This window comes from Lactuca saligna, chromosome 9, assembly GCF_052625555.1.
Source record: "Lactuca saligna cultivar CGN05327 chromosome 9, ASM5262555v1, whole genome shotgun sequence".
NCBI lineage: Eukaryota > Viridiplantae > Streptophyta > Magnoliopsida > Asterales > Asteraceae > Lactuca > Lactuca saligna.
Window position 1 is genome coordinate 76,939,553 of NC_136425.1, and position 20,023 is coordinate 76,959,575.

At 34.4% G+C, this 20,023-nt stretch overlaps 1 protein-coding gene and 1 non-coding gene across 2 annotated transcripts; both read right to left on the bottom strand.

Moving 5' to 3' along the window:
* Positions 1 to 682: 682 nt before the first annotated feature.
* LOC145016503 (uncharacterized) lies at positions 683 to 1,537 on the bottom strand. Its single transcript, XM_078974799.1, has one exon. The coding sequence runs from the start codon at positions 1,535 to 1,537 to the stop codon at positions 683 to 685; it is 855 nt and encodes a 284-aa protein (XP_078830925.1).
* Positions 1,538 to 5,735: 4,198 nt separating this feature from the next.
* TRNAR-CCG (transfer RNA arginine (anticodon CCG)) lies at positions 5,736 to 5,808 on the bottom strand. The gene has a single exon. It is a non-coding gene; the product is annotated as a tRNA-Arg (tRNA).
* Positions 5,809 to 20,023: the final 14,215 nt, after the last annotated feature.

Sequence of the window (20,023 nt, forward strand, 5' to 3'; positions counted from 1 at the left end):
GATAAGTCAATAATTGTTGGAAACAAAGTTGCTCATCAACTCTTCATATAAATACTCATAAATATATTGTTCTTAATAGATATCATTTCCAAGCATTAAGTATTTCTTGTGACATTGTACACTGTAAGTAGGACTTTAACAACTTCAAAATCGAGAAATTTGTTTCTACCGACACAAGGGTTACTAGAATAGTCATCAAGTCTTTATATAAATTAATTAAATTAGGAAAACCGCTAACTTTTTCATATATTTTAAAACGTATGCGGGGTTACTAGTTTCACTCGATACGAATAAAGATTGGAATATGTAAACACGGTTGTTTTAATCAAAATAACTCTTTGATTATATGAGAAACTCTCTCAAAACTCACAATATTACAATGTTTTCCAATGATCATGGCTCGACCTAAAACAATATATATATATATATATATATATATATATATATATATATATATATATATATAATCCTAACTACCGACTTGTAATTAGATTACAATTAGGAAACTAGAAATCGACTTGTTTATGGTTTCCTAAAAACTAGGTTGGTCTCCAAGTCCTACTCGACTTAAGATTCCAACAATCATCCCCGAATCTCTAAGTCCTTCTAGAGAATTCTTCAACCCAATCCGTATTTAGAACACGGATTCGTCGCTGTTGTCACGTTCCGAAAAATCACCTTCTTATAATTTTTGGAGTCGTTCCGGACATTCAGAAGCAAAGTGACCCGGTTTGTCACACCGAAAACAAATTACATTAGATCGGTCTTTTTCCCTATTTTTCCGATTCTTGTGATAACAACAATTACAATTTTTGAAATTAGAATTGGGCTCCCCATCTTGTGCCTGTTTTGATTTAAACACATTTGGGCCTGATCCACTTGATCCACCATTCGACCCGGTTGCTCCATGAATAGTTCCACTTGACGAGCCTTTTCCCTTTGCCTTCCCTGTCATTCCTCCATGAAATCCAGAAGACCCACCACTGCCAGACAACGCTGATTTTGTGAGCATCAATCTCGCATGATCTTCTCCTCCATCGTCCTCTTCTTCTTTTATCCTCTCTTCATACGCCTTGATTCGTCCCACCACATCTTCAAAGCCAATTGATTTCAGGTCCAACACCTGTTCAAGGGAGGCAACGATCTGGATGAACTTCGATCGGGGCAGTGTTTTGAGGAACTTCTTTACCAACTTCGATTCATCAATGGTTTCTCTTACGGGTGCTGATTTAGACGCGATTCCAGATAGCTTTCCAGCATAGCTATCAATCGTTTCAAATTCTTGCATCTTCAATCGATCAAATTCTGCGTTTAGGGTTTGCAATCGGGCCTCTTTCACCCTATCAGGTCCTACATAGCGAGCCTTGATCGATTCCCACAGTCCCTTGGCAGATTCCACATCTCTGATTTGCATGATTAGATCTTTCGGGATTGCCTGATACAACAATCCTATTGCAAGGTAATTTTTTTCTTCATTCTTTTCTGTTCCTGGATCGATCACTGTCCAAGCCTTGTGAATTCTAAGCACCACCTTCATACGCAGGGCCAGACAGTGTAATTTGTTGGTGTGAGCATCGGACAGATAACAGAAGTCGCTCCCACCTCCTTGGTCCTCACTTGAGTAGGTCCTCCGTCTTCCCCTGCATCAGCCATGTTGACCTGACTCGTCAACAGGTAAAATCGATCTCACAGCTTCTTGTTTCTTAACTTTGATACCAATTAAAGATTGGAATATGCAAACACGATTGTTTTAATCAAAATAACTCTTTGATTATATGAGAAACTCTCTCAAAACTCACGATATTACAATGTTTTCCAATGATCATGGCTCGACCTAAAACAATATATATATATATATATATATATATATATATATATATATATATATATAATCCTAACTACCGACTTGTAATTAGATTACAATAAGGAAACTAGAAACCGACTTGTTTATGATTTTCTAAAAACTAGGTTGGTCTTCAAGTCCTACTCGACTTAGGATTCCAACAATGAACATGTCAACCAGAACTCCAGATAAAGTTCATTGGTGTCAATATATGATTGTTTATCATACTTAAGTGGGACTTCGAGACGGCTACAATACAACTTACGATCTTTTTTATCAAATTCCTTCAATATTTTTTGGAAGCAAAAAACCACTTTTTTTATACATATTATATTGTTCAAATATTGTTTTACGAGAAGTCATCACTTGAAATTGAAACAATCGAAAACACCAGTGTTGTAAAACTCGCCGAGTTGGCCGATTACTCCTCCGAGTACTCGCTACTCGGCCCCTTACCGAGACGAGTTACAAAATCCCGAGTACTCCCCAATCGGCCTATTTACTAAACTGAGTAGTTTTGTAAAACATGGTCAACTCGGTGATTAATATGTATAATATACTTAATGATTTATTATTTAACACATACATATGATTATTACTACATATATATCTTAAATTTTCAGTAATTATTCGTGAAGTAAGACCATTATGTGATTTTTCAGCTTTTGTGTATTCACATGTATCTAATTTTGTTATATATTTCAATCAACTTATGATTTTAACTTATGATTTTGACATATATAATTTCCCTAAAAATATTTCTACATGAATTACCGAATCCGAGTACTCCCCGAGTACTCCCGAGTACTCCCGGGTACTCGCTACTCGGTAGTCGGCCGAACAGGTACCGAGTAACGAGTTCTGCAACCTTGGAAAACACAAGCCTCGCCATAACTTCATCAATTCAGAGATGGAGACACAACATCTTAGTATCAAAATTTTTCAGAAAATTGATTTTGCTTTCTAAAATTGAATGCTAAAAGCGATTCTAAAATCGAGTGATCTTATTGGATTTTGAAACTTACAATTTTGATTGTTGAATTAGATGATACACTGATTTTAAAACATTTAGTTAATCAATAATCAAACTTACACACCCTTAACTAACATTGGGCCGGTGACGATACCTTTAAATTAATTTTGTTTTTAGGCTTGGATTATTAGTCTACTATAATGAATCACATGTATACGGCCCCCCTCTGTGGGCCATGTGCGATCGACCACCTCGAACACCCTCAAAGACACCCACCACCCAACATATATATAAACTCTTTTCTTTATACTTTAACCATCGCACCTTGTGTCGCCAAGCACCAACCTTATATCATCGTTCCTACCATACTCGTCAACCACGAGACCAGACCAACCCCTGTTTCACCAGAGAAATAGAAGAGAAAAATAAGAGGGAGCACTTTTCTTTATTGTCGGTTGCAGTTAAAAAAAGCGCAGGCATAAAAGAAAAGAAATATGGCAAAATTTGAAGTGGGGTATCTAATTTCTTAATTTTAAAGGATCTTAAATTTGGGCTAGGATAAGCATGCTTTTGGGCTAAGGTATATCCACATATTTGACTTTTTTGACATTACGTAAATATTACGTAAATGTTATAAAATTAGCAACTCCCTATAGTTTGTTGAAAAAGTATAAGCATTAAAGCATATCATCCCTATCAAATAAGTCTATATATTTATTAAAAAAAGTCTTATATTAACAAGGATAATTTTCTATATTAATATCGTTAGATACACATTTAACAAGTGATATCCATTAACAAATTCACTTACATAATTAATTTCAACTTAAACATTTGAAAATATACATGTGTGTAATTTTTCTAAAAAGTTTATGAACTTTTTCCATTTAAAAAAGTTGGCCACTAACTAAAGTGACAAATAGTTGTAATTTCATTTTGCGCTAACCCTTTGAACTGACATAATAATCTCCTAATTTTTTCTCTAGAAAAACATCATGTGCTCTTTTCACCTATATGCGCACACACACCATCGTTATTTTGAAGGGATAATGACTTTAAAAGGTAACGAAGTTTCAAAAGTGTACAAAAAAGATCATTGTTGTTTTTTTTGTACACAAAATACCATTTTACTGGCTATTGTAGGTTATCCGGTTTCCAAATGCTCAAAAAATACCATTATTGTTTTTTTAGTACAAAAAATACCATTAATGTTACTATTTGTACACAGAATACCAACAAAATGCACATGTGTTCAACTAAAACATTGTGGTAACCAGGTACTTCAGGTAAATGGGATTAGATGAGCGTAATCAACAAGTACTTGTTTAATTTTTGTTTAAATTATTGGAAAAGATCTTACTTCCACCGTATGATCAGCCGAACAAGATTACATGTGATGCTTCGGCTGATAAAATTTTCTTCAAATCGGTGATGAGAAGAGCGTAATCAGCAAGTGCTTGTTCGGCTGTTAGATAGGCTAAAGTAGAAGCATTCTTGTATGCCTCTTTCTGGCTTCCATATGGCATTGATTCACCATAATATCGATGCTAGATCAAATCACGCAGCTTTTGATAAAATTGTATTATTAAAAGTCAGCAAGTGAACAAATTAATGTAGAGTAGAGTGATTAGGGCTTTTACTTCGGGGAAGATGACCATGGCACCAAAACGAGGGGCGAGTTCCCAAACGAAGTCGGTGTTGGCAGCGAACCATTCGATGTCGCCTTCGTTGCCGCAATAAAGGAAGATTGGCCCCAAACGACTAGGGCCTGGGCCCACCCAATGATCGGAGTTGATGAGATAATGTTGTTGGAACTTGGGAAGATCATTGAAACTGAAATGATTAAGAGTCTGATCAAAGTATCGTGTCTCGTAAGTGTACTTCGGCTGAACAAGAATATTTGGGTTTTGAGAAGCCGTGGGGATTTGCCGAGAAACGGAGGTGGCCGGTGAGATTCCGGCGTTGATGAAAGTAGGCAGATGATTAGGAGGAAGAATAAGAAAAAGGGTTTTGCCATGGTGGTGGAGGGTGGCGATGAACAACAGTAGTAGCCGAAGTGAAGTAGAGGGTTCTTTATAAAAAAGTAGCTAAATTTCCATCACATTCAAAGAAGGAAAAATGACTTAAAAAGGTAACGAAGTTTCAAAAACGTACAAAAAAGACCATTGTTTTTTTTTTTTTGTACACAAAATACCATTTTACCGGCTATTGTAGGTTACCCACAAGGTATTATTTGAACACATGTGTACTTCATTGGTATTTTGTGTATAAAAAATATACTTTAATGGTATTTTAAATACTAAATATAAAATAATGGTATTTTTTTACATTTTTGAAACTTCATTACCTTTTTAAGTCATTATCCCTATTTTGAAATAGAATAGATCAGCAACCGATATATTTATTAACCCTATAAAATATAAATATACAGTTATTGTTTATTATCTTATAGCATTGATAAATCATGACCTTTTATATAAGGATATTGATACTCATTTGTTAATTTTCAATTTTTTATGATGTAACTGTTAAGATCAATTACGATTATGTATTTTGTAATTAAAGACTTCATATAGAAGTTTATTTGTAATGAAACATGAATAGTAATATCTCGACTCTTGATCCAGCAAGCAGCCTTGAATGATTTTGTGATTGAGCTATTGTGGTATTGCCGTTGTTTTTTTCCATTTTTTCCCTTTTGTAATAGAGCCAGGAATTTCCAAAGTGATTCTAATGTTTCATGTTTGTTTAATCGTGAAATCCACGCAAATTAGAGGGGAAAGGGGGAAAAAAGGATAATTCAAGAATGAATAAAAACTCCAAAGTGATTTGAGTGTTTCATGTTTGTTTAATCATGAAATCCACGCAAATTAGAGGGGGGAGGGGAAAAAAAAAGGATAATTCAAGAAGGAATAAAAACGATCACGGTGGGACTCGAACCCACAATCTCCCGCTCCGGAGGCGAGCGCCTTATCCATTAGGCCACGCGATCCTATGTGCTGATTTATCATTTACATTCTTTTATTATATATTTTTCATAAAATAACTTTCGATAAATTTTGTTAGATATATGCATGACCATATTTAATATTTTGGTACACTAATACTATTTTTTTTTTTTTCCTGATAATGTCATGACTTGTCAAATACTCCAGCCTTAATAATCGATTTGATACCATCGCAATAAAATCGATTATCCTATAATAAACAAAAAGTTAAAATATTAGATCGGAGGAGTATCGCACTCTATGGTATGGTACTGTTATGGCAAACAGAAAACTGGAAGTAGCCAACGTCATTTTTTTTAAACGGAGTATGATTATATTTTTCTCATTTTCATGGGATTGAACCGATACCTCTTAATTAGTTGTTAGTTTAGAGTCTCAATGTTAATGAAATGGACTAACCCCAGCTTGTAGGAGCCATCATATGAATAGTCGACACTCCACTCTTATACTTTCTCTCAAGGCATATAACATTAAAAAAAAGTTAATAAACCTAATGATAAAAAAGTAGAAAAAATATATAAATGTTTTTTAATCTAATTACCACTTTACAAATATCAACTATTTTAACCTTCGATTTCAAGTCATTTTTCTCACTTATTCATGATTACAACGAAACGGATTCCAACAATTTCATCTAAACTCCGATCGAATAAAATCTTGTGCTACTAGTTTAAACACGCCAACTGCAAATATTTTGTCTTTCGATTCAATGCTGACATATCATTACCAATTAGACGCATTTGTTTACCCCCCCCCCCCCACCCCCACCCCCACCCTATAAATTATTAAAATGTTCCAACAATATTATCTCATGTCTATATGTCAAACATTACTATGAACATGTTTAGTAACTTTGTGGCTTTTCTCGATCATGTTGTGCAAAACCAAACCCCTGCCAACGACCCACAAACCCAAACCCTAGACGAGTCGGATGACGACTTCATAAAAGATATTTGTAACACCTAGCAAATTAATACAATGTACACCCAATTTTTATTAAACGCAGTTAGATGTACACTTCTACTAACTGTTTAAATACAATAAGTCATCAACACGATCATATACTAAAACAATAATACAAAGATCTGAGCCATGTGTTACAATCCTTCTATAGTTATGTAATCTCTTAGCAACTTGTTTTATACGTTATGAGTTTAACTAAACCTAAAAATACACACAACAATAAAAATAAGATAAGAGAGCTTAGTGAGTAACCCTAACAATATTACGTGTAATAACAAAAAATTCATTATATTAATTAATTCAACAATGAGTCAATTAAATCTCATAATGCCTTTCAATTAACTCAATAAATGTGTAATAAGTTATACGATGCATGTTCACCAAATAAAGAGATTTAGCTAGAGATAAACCAATGTAACGACTTGTTACCTAATAAATGATGCCAATACGAAGTAGAGTCAGATCCACAAGCTCCTTTTTGCTCCAAGCTTCTTATACTTCACACAAAGCACCAAAATCACTCTTTAAGCCTCACAATCACTCAAGAACAAGGTTAAACGATTAGGGTTTCTCTTAGCCCTCAAGGGAGTGGTAAAGGACTGGAGGAAGAGACTTAAGGTCCTTAAATAAGGTGCGAACCCTAAAAATTAGGGTTTCATCTCCCAATTCCTACTCGTCGAGTTTGGGTCCTCCGACTCGTCGAGTAGATCCAATGATCCACGCGGCTAACCCATCTCTACACGATGAGTTATGGGCAACCAACTCGTCGAGTAGGTCCATTAATATGTATATAATGCTTTTAAACATGTACCTGGGAGTTAGGTGTTACAACAACAAAGAAGAGGGATATCATAATCTAATTGCGAATTTATTAAGGTAGGTAACACAAATTTACCAAATTCAGTCTATCATGAAATTCCTAGATCATCTGAGATTCATTGAATCTTATCAATTGCATCTTTAGTCTCAGATTATGCTCTTTAATTTGTGACCAAGATGTTCAGGATCACAAATAAGATGTGAATAACCATGCAAACCCACTTGACAGCCTCGATGTCATTTATCATCTCAAAAGAATGTGTCGGTAAACCACATACACTCCATTAACAATGATACTTTTTGAGTTGTCCATCACTCAGCTTTATAGTCCCAAATTAGTGTGATGTTTAACCGCGCACGCTCCACTAACCACATAAAGAGTGATGTGTGTTTTCATGGATTAGCATACATTTCATATTTTTGTCCTAAAGTAACTAGGTTCAGATTTATATATAAGGTTCTATGTCACACCCCCAAACCAAGGATGGGGGAAACGTCCGGGGGTGTAGGACTTCATGTATAGTATCATAACCACAATTTCAATAGTAATTTAAGCAAACACAACCAACATATATATAATTGAAAAAGTTACATCACTTGTATGAATTACATGTTTCAAAATCAATTACAATATGTTGACAAAATATGAAAAGTTTGACGCCTTAACGTCCCATCCTCAAAAGCACTTGATTACCTGTTTAGTGTTTTCCTGAGAATACAAGTTGTTTGAAAAATGTCAACACAAAGGTTGGTGAGTTCATAAGCTTTTATTAATAAACTTAGTAGAAGTCTTTCACATGTAAATGTCGCGTTTGTTTCAGAAAAATCCGATATTTTCCTTGAAATCCGTAAAATGTAGCCTTATAACCAAAGACCAAAATGTATAAGAAATCATCATTACTTAGTAGAAATGTCGTGAGTTTAAAATGATATGGAAAGTAAATTTTTAATCAACCTAAAACCTACTTCGGTTTTATGAAATCCCGTAAACTTTATGAATTGTTAACTCCCTAGGTGAGTCGCTATAATCATACTGTGACTATGTAAACCTGCCACAACGTTTCTCAGGCTCGCGAAAATGAAATGACATTTGTCACCCGTAGACCTGCAGGTCCCACTGTAGCTAGCAGCAAGGTGTGGGGTGTCAAACCCAATATAGATCTATATACAAGTATCACGTTCTCCCTCAAGGAGATTCTGATTATAACTACCAGGAATTATATCCCGCACTCGGACGTACGGGTAGAGAGAGAGTCTCACAACATAGGTTAACAAGTTTACGTGGAATGTGTGTGGATATAAATCTTTCTTGTATGAATGTACCCTTTTTGTACGAGTGTGTTGAGTGATGTATCATAAACTATACCTATTATAGTTTATCTAAAATGTATGTAATATGTATGAATTCGTTTATGGAAATGTATTAGTGTTGTGAATTTATCAAACTATACTTTTTATAGTTACATAATACGTGTTCTAAAATGAATGAATAATATTTAATATGAATGACTTAGTTTCAGTTCATAATGATAAACTAACAAGGAAACACATTCAAATATTAGAACTTATGATTATACACTTTGCTCAACATAATACAAAGTGTTATGATATTTACATGCTGTTGGCTAACTTTAGCCATTCTGCCATGTTTTGGAAAAATCATAGAAAAATCATACGAAGTCGAAAACTAGATCCGTAAATTCTGAGAGTTCACAAAATTTTGTCTAGTTTACTCATAATTTTTATCACGATTTTTAATGACCTCCAACTTGGGTGAAAAAGTCCATAATCACAGACTGGTCCGGATTGTTGTTTGAAATGATAGGCAGTTTTGTAAAAATCACCATAAATTGTAGAAAAATCGTATGGAGATGTGCAAGTAGTAATTTTAAAGCTACAAACTTGAACTATTTTCACCTTGTACATTTTTGAAAACAAAAATGTTTAAGATGCCCAAAACAGTCCGTGAATGGAGTTGAACTTTTCTGATGAAGGCTGTTAGAAATATTTAGTTATGTTCTTGATGTTTTAACTTGTATTCCCCCCCTGAAAACTTGAGAAAACATGAAAATGTAGGGGTATGAACTCACCTTAAGTGATTTCAGTAGATGATTGTTGAAGAATGGAAGTGTTTAATTCAAGAACAGTTGGAGATGCCTTGAAGGTTTTCGAGAATCTAACATTATAGTTATGGAGTTTGTGTAAGCAATCAAAGATTTGAGTAGAAGGAAGTGAATTAATAATAGGGAGGATGAATTTTTACTTACTAAGAGTGGAAGAACACTTGAAATCAGCCTTGAATCTCGAAAATTTGTGTAGAAAAAGTTTGAGAGAAAAGTGGTGTTTGTTACTTAGTGGAATGAGAGAAATGAGAGAAAATGAGGAGTGTGGTTGTTTGTTCCAGCTCAAAAAATGTGGGAGTGAGTGAAATTTGAGTGTAAGGGGACATTGAAGTGACATAGGTAAGGTGGGGAGGTATGGCTGGTCATAGAGTGGGTGTGGGGTGGTTGCTTGTGTCATAAGTTAAGGCAAAGTCAACACTCCACCTTAAATAAATTCCCCATTAGATCTTTATTATTTAGATAATGATTTTCATAAAAATATGTTTAAATTATGAATATTTAGAGTTTATTATGTTAAAATATGATTTTGGGTGACAATCTCGCATTAAAATAATTAAAAACGGGCCTTAAATGCAAAACTACGCGAAAACCGGGAAGAAAGGCATTCCCAGCGAGACCTCTCGGTCCCTATGCCGAGGTTCGGTCCTTGCTGGGGGCTGTAGCCGGAAACGAAACGAATAGAGGGAAGCGAAAGGGGCGAGGAAGCGAGAGGCGAAGGCGAGAGGGGGTTCGGTCCAGAGATAAGAGGCGACGCGTCCGACCGAAAGGTGCCGAATGAACAGTGGTGAACAGTACCTTCGGGTCCTAAGAAGCTTCTCTCTTCTCGAGAGGTTTCGGTTCCTAATGTTTATTTTTCTCGTTTTTACCCTGTTTTAAGCCGTTTTTGACACGGTTAAGCGTCGGAATGACCCGAATGATTCTAAAAAGTTACGGGAAACTTTGGAGAGAGATTTGGGAGAGATTTTACATACTTGGAGAGATTTGGGAGAGATTTGACATTCTTGGAGAGATTTCTCATACAGAGAGATATTTGAGAGAGATTTCACATACTTGGAGAGATTTGGGAGAGATTTGACATTCTTGGAGAGATTTCTCATACAGAGAGATATTTGAGAGAGATTTCACATACTTGGAGAGATTTGGGAGAGATTTGACATTCTTGGAGAGATTTCTCATACAGAGAGATATTTGAGAGAGATTTCACATACTTGGAGAGATTTGGGAGAGATTTGACATTCTTGGAGAGATTTCTCATACAAAGAGATATTTGAGAGAGATTTCAAGTGTGGCATTTGTGAGTGTTTGGCTCCGCTAAGCAAGTTTCTTGAGCCCCGTTAAGTCATGGTTAAGGATCCCACACACTCCCAATGAGTATGCAACATGGTTTTTATCAGTTTAGTTCATTGATTAGCACTAGGGCTTAGGAAAATTTTTTAACACAAGACTTTTCTCAAGTGATGTTTTCCCATTAATATAGCAAGTTATACAGTATGAACATAACACAAACCCTAATACACAAGGTTTAATCGAGTTGACCGACTTGACTTGATGACTTGACTTGACTCAAGATTGACGATTGTCACATTCTAGTACTTTAATAACATTATACTTTTAAGAGGTTATGTCCTATCAACCCATTCAGCTAATGACTCCCCACCACGTAAGGGAGAGGTGGGTGAGAGTATGTAACACCCCGAGTTCAGAAATGCAAGTTCATGGTTTTTAGTGTAAATGAGGAAGGTCGACTCAGCGAGTCGATGGATAGATTCGGCGAGTCGATTCGTGATTCTGGTCATGTGTTAAGTGACCAACTCAGCGAGTTGGAAGTGGACTCGGCGAGTTGGTATTGAAGGGAAAAAACTCTAATTCCTGGAGTTATGCCCTATATAAAGCACATTATATCCACCCTCAGCCTCTTTACTGCCATTTGAGTTCCAGAAACCCTAATTAGTGTGTGTGAGCCTCCATTGTTAAAGTTTGAGCTTGGAAGAAGAATTTAAGAGGAGAAAGTTAGAAGATCAAGAGGCTAGCATTGGGGGATCATTGTAGATCCGGAATCTACTCCTTCTTAGGCACATTTCTGAGGTAACAAGTCGTTACGTTGAGTTTTCTCCTTCTTGATCCATTCTTGGTTGTTGTTTTGGGAATTTTAGCTTGATTGGAATCCATTTCAGGTTTAGAGGTTAGATCTGAAGTTGCAACTTCAGATCTACGTTAATAGTAAGCCATGAAAGCTTAAAGCAACAGTCTTGGGGCTTGATTTAGAGTATCTTTGTCCCAAAACCTCCTTGTAGCTTGTTTGGAGCTTGTTGAGCCTTACATGCACGTAAAGTTGGAAACTTTACGTGTGAATCCGGCCCTAGGAGTCCAAATCTATGTATTGGAAGCAATGAAATGGCATGAAATCGTCTGAATGAAGATGTCACGTTTGGACTCGGCGAGTTGGAAGAACAACTTCTATTGAAGATTGCCTTAGACTCGGCGATTCTGGTCGTGGAACCCTAACCTTTTCTGGGAAAGCCTCGAATCGGTGAGTCGAGGGACGACTCGGTGAGTTAATCAGGATGGGAGTTTGAGATTGTTGGACTCGACGAGTTAAGTCGCATTATGGGAATCTCTGAGTAAAGGAACTCGACGAGTCGAAGGGTTGACCCGGCGAGTAGGGTCAACCAGGAAGGTTGACATTGACTAAGGACTTTAACTTGGACCAAGGGTTGACCAGTTTGACTTCCAAAGGTATTTTGGTAATTTGGTGATTATTGGTTTTGGTTATTTGGTAATGATCAGTGGTGGAGTTCGTGCTGGTGGTCGGAGCAACGTGGTCTTATTTCTTCAAGTCGGCAGTTGCAGGTGAGTTATCTTCACTATATCGACAAGGTCTAAGGCACCAAGGTCGGCCCTTTATCGGATTGAAATCTGGGTATCTGTTTGATATGTTATTGCTTGCTATGTCTGTATCCTAGTATATAGGATGATACTATGTTAGTGACCGGTTAGGTCGGTATCCTGGTTAGGATGTTGCTATGATATGTGATATGCTAGATCGTTTTGATTAGATGTGAATTGTTATATGATTATATGTTTATGTGCACATGGTTTTTTGGACTGAGGTTGGGTTGAGTCGGGTCCTGATTTGTGCTGTAGGCCAACATACCCAGGGCGGACCGGTTAGACCGAAGGCCCGGCAAGTGGTCCGGATAGGCTGAAGGCCCCAAGAGGGCGGACCAGACGTGCCGAGGCTCGAAGAGTGGACCAGACAGACTGAAGGCCTGGTGCAGGCGGACTAGTCATACTGTAGACTCGGAGAGTGGACCAGGTGGACTGAAGGCTCGATGCGGGCGGACCAGTCACACTGTAGACTAGGAAAGAGAGTGGACCGGGTGGATTGAAGGCCTGGTGCAGGCGGACCAGTCACACTGTAGACTCGATATGCATGGCTATTCTGTTTATGATATGATATGATATGTGTATGGTATTGTGGTTGGTATTTTGGGGGTAACTCACTAAGTTTTGGTGCTTACAGTTTCAGTGTATTGTTTCAGGTACTTCAGGAGATCGTGGCAAGGCGAAAGCGTGATCGTACCACTCCTCAGTTTTATGTTGATGTTCTGGGATACTCTGATAATAAATGAATTGAAAACCTTTTTGTAATAACTTAAATGAATATGGGTTGTTTTTGAAAAGTTTAAATTGGTTGTAAATTTTCACGGTCTTACAGAGTAGACACTCATTCACCGGTCATTTTATAGGTCGTTTCTTTATACCCTTTATAGTATAGTTTCATGAATGAGGCGTACTAACGATTGATTGACTTGTTGGGGGAAACCAACTCGTCGAGTAGGTCCATTAATATGCATATAATGCTTTTAAACCTGTACCTGGGAGTCGGGGTGTTACAACAACAAAGAAGAGGGGTGTCGTAATCTAATTTTGAATTTATTAAGGCAGGTAACACAAATTTACCAATTTCAATCTATCATGAAATTCCTCGATCATCTGAGATTCACTGAATCTTATCAATGGCATGTTTAATCTCACGTTATGCTATTCAATTTGTGACCAGGATGTTGAGGAACACAAATAAGATGTGAATAACTATGCAAATCCGCTTGACAACCTCGATGTCATTTATCATCTCAAAATAATGTGTCGGTAAACCAAATACTCTCCATTAACAATGATACTTTTTGAATTGTCCATCACTCAGCTTTATAGTCCCAGATTAGTGTGATGTACAACCGCACACGCTCCACTAACAACATATAAATAGTGATGTGTCATTTCATGGATTAGCATACATTTCACATTTTCGTCCTGAGGTAATTAGGTTGAGATTTATATATAAGGTTCTAGTACTTTAATAACATCATACTTTTAAGAGGTTATGTCCTATCAACCCGTTCAGCTAACGACAACCCACCACGCAAGGGAGAGGTGAGTGAGAGTAGACACTCATTTACCGATCATTTTATAGGTCGTTTCTTTATACCCCCTTATAGCATAGCTTCGTAAATGAGGCCTACTAACGATTAACTGACTTGTCTTATTCATATAATATATTAAACGTTTAATTATATATAGTTTTAGGTGTATTTTAAATCTTTTCAATATAGAAGGTTTAAACATTAATTATCTAAGTTATCATATAATTAATTAATCAATTTAAACCTAGAATGAGTTTTACAATTATATTTTAATTACTTTATAATTAAATTAGTTATTAAATTCATAAGGGATGGTTCAATTTAATTGATCTAATTAAAAGTTATCAAATAAGGATATCTCCTAATATTTAGGGTTTTAATAATTTTCGCACAAGCCATTCAAAATTTGGAATAAGGCATAATTAATACCAGATAATTACCAAAAATAATACCATAAATCAGATTAGACAGACAATTACCGAAAAACAGTGAAATAATTTTTCCATATCGTGACAGAAGCACTGCCATGTCCTGGAAATGGATTTTTTAACAAACATGTTTTATTCGGCTCATTTCATGCACAATCAATGTTTCACAAGCCATAGCTCTGATACACTGATAGGTTTTATAGAAAACAAAACATGTACAATGCAGAAAACAATTAACAATTAATAGGGTACATGCATCCTATAAAGTGTCTATGTCGTACACCTTGAAAGCAACATATAATGAGCAGGTAAACCTAGCATAACCCTAATGAATTTCAAAAACCATAAGTTTAGGGTTACATACATTTTGATTTGTTATTGGAAAAAAAAATCACACTAATCCTAGTAGTTGATGAACTTAGAAAGCCTAACACCAAAGAGATGATGCCTCTAATGGTTTGTACCCAAACCCTAGAAACAAGAACACAAGAGGAGAAAGGATAGGGGAGCAAAAATTTTGCTCTTCTCATAGTAGGTAGGAGTGCACAAAAATTATGAACCCAAGGGGTCCTATTTATAATTGATAGGATAACCCTCGAAAACCTAATCTAGAATTAAATAATAATATATGTAATCCATGTAGTTACCTAGTTTCCTTATATCAGGTAGACTTCTAGAATTCCCCATAAGGACACTCCAAAATCATCCACAAGGGAAGGTTCTGAAACCCTTCCCTTATCCAACTTTTGAACATTGTCACCTACAATCCTTACACCTTAATTAATTCTAATTAATCCCAAAATAAATTCCAGTTAATTTTTGATTAATTATAAACATAGAATTACAATTTCCAATTAATATATTAATCATATAATATATTAATAAATCATTAGTTTCAATTTCCAGTTAATTTATTATTCACATAATAAATTAACAAAAATATCCACTCTCTCTCTCTATCTCTCTCTATCTATCTATCTATCTATCTATCTATCTATTTATCTATCTATCTATCTATCTCTTTCCAAATGCTAGTTCTAGGGCAACTCAAAAAGGACTTTTCTTCTAATTAAAGAATATACCTATTTGATTATTGGCTTAGACACGTTAATCCAACGGTTATCGGTCCTAGGGATGTTTATACCAATGTCGCTATAAGTATAGTAGTTACATTGGACTGTTACTCACTGTTTTCTCTAGTAAGTATTAGACTGGTCAATTGTTGATGCCTAAATGCAAATGGGAGCTAATGGAGATTAGTGCACATAGTCATAAAAATCCTAGTAATAATACGATAAATAACAGTGTCCTTTTGGGTTATACGCAATAACAAAATAAAGCAAATCTGAAAATATATTTATTTGAGGGACTTATTTTGTTAATTAATTAATAGTAAATATATGAATATGGAATATTGCAGAATGATTTGAATTCTATAGATAGTTATAATTAAGTTTGGTAATTATCTCTAGGGTTTCAAATCACCTTCCTATAAATAGAGGGTTCCAAATCAGGTTTTGACACATGAGAAAAATACCTCTTAGCCTTAACGCCTAGTTCTCGCGTTTAAGCAAAAAAAAAAAAAGTCACGAGAAAAAAGAAGAAAAAAGAAAGAAAATAAAATTTTCTTTTTTGTTCCCGGTTTGGAGAGAATTGGAAGGAAAATTAATCATTTTGTTCTTTCTTTCCTTTACAAATCCTTCCGAATCGGAAGGAAAGTTAAAAGGGAAAGTGATCCTTTCATTTTCATCCACTTCCTTCCTTTAATGAAACTCGGGAACACCAATTTCTTTTAATTTTTTCTCATTTCCACCAATTTCCTTTCTTTTTCTCGTTAAGTTGAACTCGAGAATGGGGTGTAAAAGTTCAGAATCCTCAAAACCCTAAGAAATCCTGAAGTGTAGTTTCCACGTTGTGGCTGATTGTTCTTCATGTTGTGTTCGACCACAAAATCGATATTTCGGTTATGTTTGAAGCTTATAGTTCGAGGGTTGTTTAGATATTCTTGTATCTTGTGTCTTGATGTGATTTTAGAATAGGAACTCTATGTTGGCTTCTTTAGTCCATTCAACTGACTCGTCAAAAGAAGAAACCTACAAAGAAAGCAAAGGTATGATTCTATTCTATTGTGGTTTATAAGTTGCATAGATTAGTTAAGTTAGATATTTTGTTTTGAGTTTTAGATCATAATTTTGTGTTGTTTCCATTGCGCAATGTTTGATCTTTAATTGGCTCAAAAAGGTGTTGGTGGCAACATGACATGCATTGGTTGAACTTAAAGGAGGAAACCAAGTCATTGGACCACCCCCATAGAAGGGTTCGGCCAAGCTCAAGGAGAGAGATATAGAAAAAGAACGGGAGTGTCTAACACTCAAAATGGGTCCCACTTTGTATACCACCTTTTTTATAAAATATAACCATTTATAAATTATAAAATATTAACACACTTTAAAATCATACCATATTATACATATATATTATTTTCACATATTAATAAATTCTAGTGGTAAATTTATAAGAATTGATAATAAACGTCAAAGAATTAAATTCTTATAGATATCTAATTGATGCTACTTGTTACTGGTTTGATCTTATAGAATCATATATAATTGGATATGTCATTTTACAGTGATCCTTGAACATATTACAACTTATAATGGGACTTTGTATCTAGTGGTCACACAAGTGGATCGTTAAAATGTAAATGGAATTCTAATCATATACAATGAATGAATGGTTGACAAAAAAAAATGAACTTTGCAATAACGGATCTCAAATATTTAGCACTTGCTAGGCATATAATGCCGCGTTTTTCGTTAAACGTGTGGTAGAAAAATCTTTATTTGCGTTAGTTACTAAATGTAAATTTTCTTATAAATAAATAATTAAGAATTCTTCATACATAATATGTGATTATATAACTATTATTTGTATATAAATAATATTTGAATTATTTTTATAAATGAATGAAATTATCTATATGAAAGTTGTAGTATACGTGAATACAAATCCGTTGATATAAATACTATCGAGAATAAAACTCGTATGAAAAAGGTATGATTTTTCGAAGTTACGTTTTACAACGCATTGCATCAATACTTGTTATAAAATACGAAAAGAAACTATATTAATAGATTACGAATATGTGGATTTAAAGAACGTCGAAAACGGAGTTCGTATGGAGATGTTATGATTTTTCAAAGATACAAAGCGGTAGTTTTGTTTATAAAACTAAAAAAATGAATATAGATTACGAATTACCTATTAAGACCTAAATGAAAGTTGTAGTACACGAAATTATGAAACCGTGGATATAAAGAACGTCGAAAATGAAACTTGTATGTGAAAGTTATGATTAAAAAAAAAAAAAAAAAAAAAAAAAACAAAAAAAAAACAAACAACGAGAATTTACCTAGTAGCTACTAACCCCTTCTACTGGTGCACCAAAAGTTGTCACATGGCAACTGGAGGAGCCAATCCCCCCAACAACCAACGATGACTTGTCAATACCGGAGCCGGCCACATTAGGCGTGACATGTTTTTTTTATTTTCTATATATAGTTCAATTTTTAATCTCTTTCGGTTCACACCTTACTCTCTACTTTTCTTTTTCTCTATCGGGATTTAATTTCCTCGTTCCAGAAACATCTTAACGAAGCGTTGCGACGTTTGAATGACCGATAAACCAATTCAACGTCGAGGTCATGCTTACAAAATTTCAAGTTTTCTGTAGACGATCATGTTAGGTGGGTTGTACTTACTATGCTTGTTAAGTGTAACTTATATTGTGTTCATTGTCGTTGTTAACCTATAAATATGATTTATCAGTAATACCAGTTAACTTATAAATAAGATTTATCAGTAATACTAGTTATAATATTGATTGATCTAAGTACGGGTATAGTGTCCAGGCAAGATCTTAATGAGGTGTTTAAAGTTAATTTCCAAAGAGTGTATTTGTATATCAAACGGATCATAACTCTAATAGTATCTTATCTGATCATTCCTTATCTAATTGAACTTGGTATTTTGGGATTAATGAAGAGTCCAAAAAATATATATGAAAACTAAAACTTAGTAATATTTATATTTAGGTCATTTAAAAGGAAAAGAAAAAGTATTAGACGAAGAGCTAACTTTCATATAAATCTTCCACCTTTAATAAGGTTAGCATGTAGTTATTTTCATGAATATGATCTTAATAAAAGTATTTATAGTTAAAAGATTAAATGTTTATCTTGTATGTGAGTTCGTAGTTACCTTCATGAGCATGATTTTAATAAAAATATTTATTTCTTAAATGATTAAATGTATATCCTGTATGTGAGTGCATAGTTATTTTATTAACACATGATAACAATAAAAGTATTTGTTATTTAAAATATTAAATGTTTATCTTCTACAATGTGTACTTGGTTACTTTCTTATAACTAAATCTTAATTCAAGTATTTATTACTTAAAAGAATTATATATATATATATATATATATATATATATATATATATATATATATATATATATATATATATATATATATATATATATATATATATGATGCTTAGTATTTGCATTTTATGCTAAATATATACCTTTTATTGTGATAATATTGCATGAAAAGGAAATTTATATTTGAAGTTAATTATAGGTATTGTAATTTTGTCAGATATAAACTAGACTTATTTAGGCTTAGTTCAAATTAAGTTGAATAGTGAGTAGTCTCATTCTATATGTTTAGTTTATTTAAGCTGGGTAGTCTTATTATGAGGGTGTGTGAGAGACTTAAACGGAGAGGAGAGCTATGTTTTGTGGCACTATTACGTGTCAAGGAACTATTACATGTCGGAGTGTAGTACGCACTAACAGGGGCGTATCTAATATATAAGAAGGTAGGTCCTAAGACCTATCTAAATTTTGAATTTCATTTATAATATATATACCACAAAAATTAGGAACTACCTTAAAAAAAATAGGAAACCTACCTTGAGTTTGTTTTTCTAAAAAATATCTTAAAAAACCATTTTAAAAGGAGCAAAAAATAAGTTATATGGGGCATTTGTGCTGTTAAATATATATGGAGGGTACTGTAGTACCCCCACGCCTCATCTAGCTCCGTCAGTACCTGTCTCGTTCAAACTTTATGAATCACATATAATGGTAACAGGACTCTTGGAAAGTAACATGAGTGTACCGATTAAATATGAGACTTGCTTTGTATTATAGCTTGTAACATATATTTGTGATAATGAGTATGACATTTGAGACTTGCTTTGTATTATACCTTGTAACATATATTTGTGATAATGAGTATGACATCCAGAGAGTTGTATTTTTAAACATGATTTGATATCCAAAAATGTTTAAGTTTATCCGAAATTTTCCGCAACAAAGTTCTATAAAAGATGAAACCTTTTACTTTTTACGATGGCTATTGATACTCATTT

What these genes read in the sequence shown, in the direction of transcription:
- LOC145016503 (XM_078974799.1), bottom strand. Translation starts at nt 1,537, where the DNA reads ATGAAGGTGGTGCTTAGAATTCACAAGGCTTGGACAGTGATCGATCCA.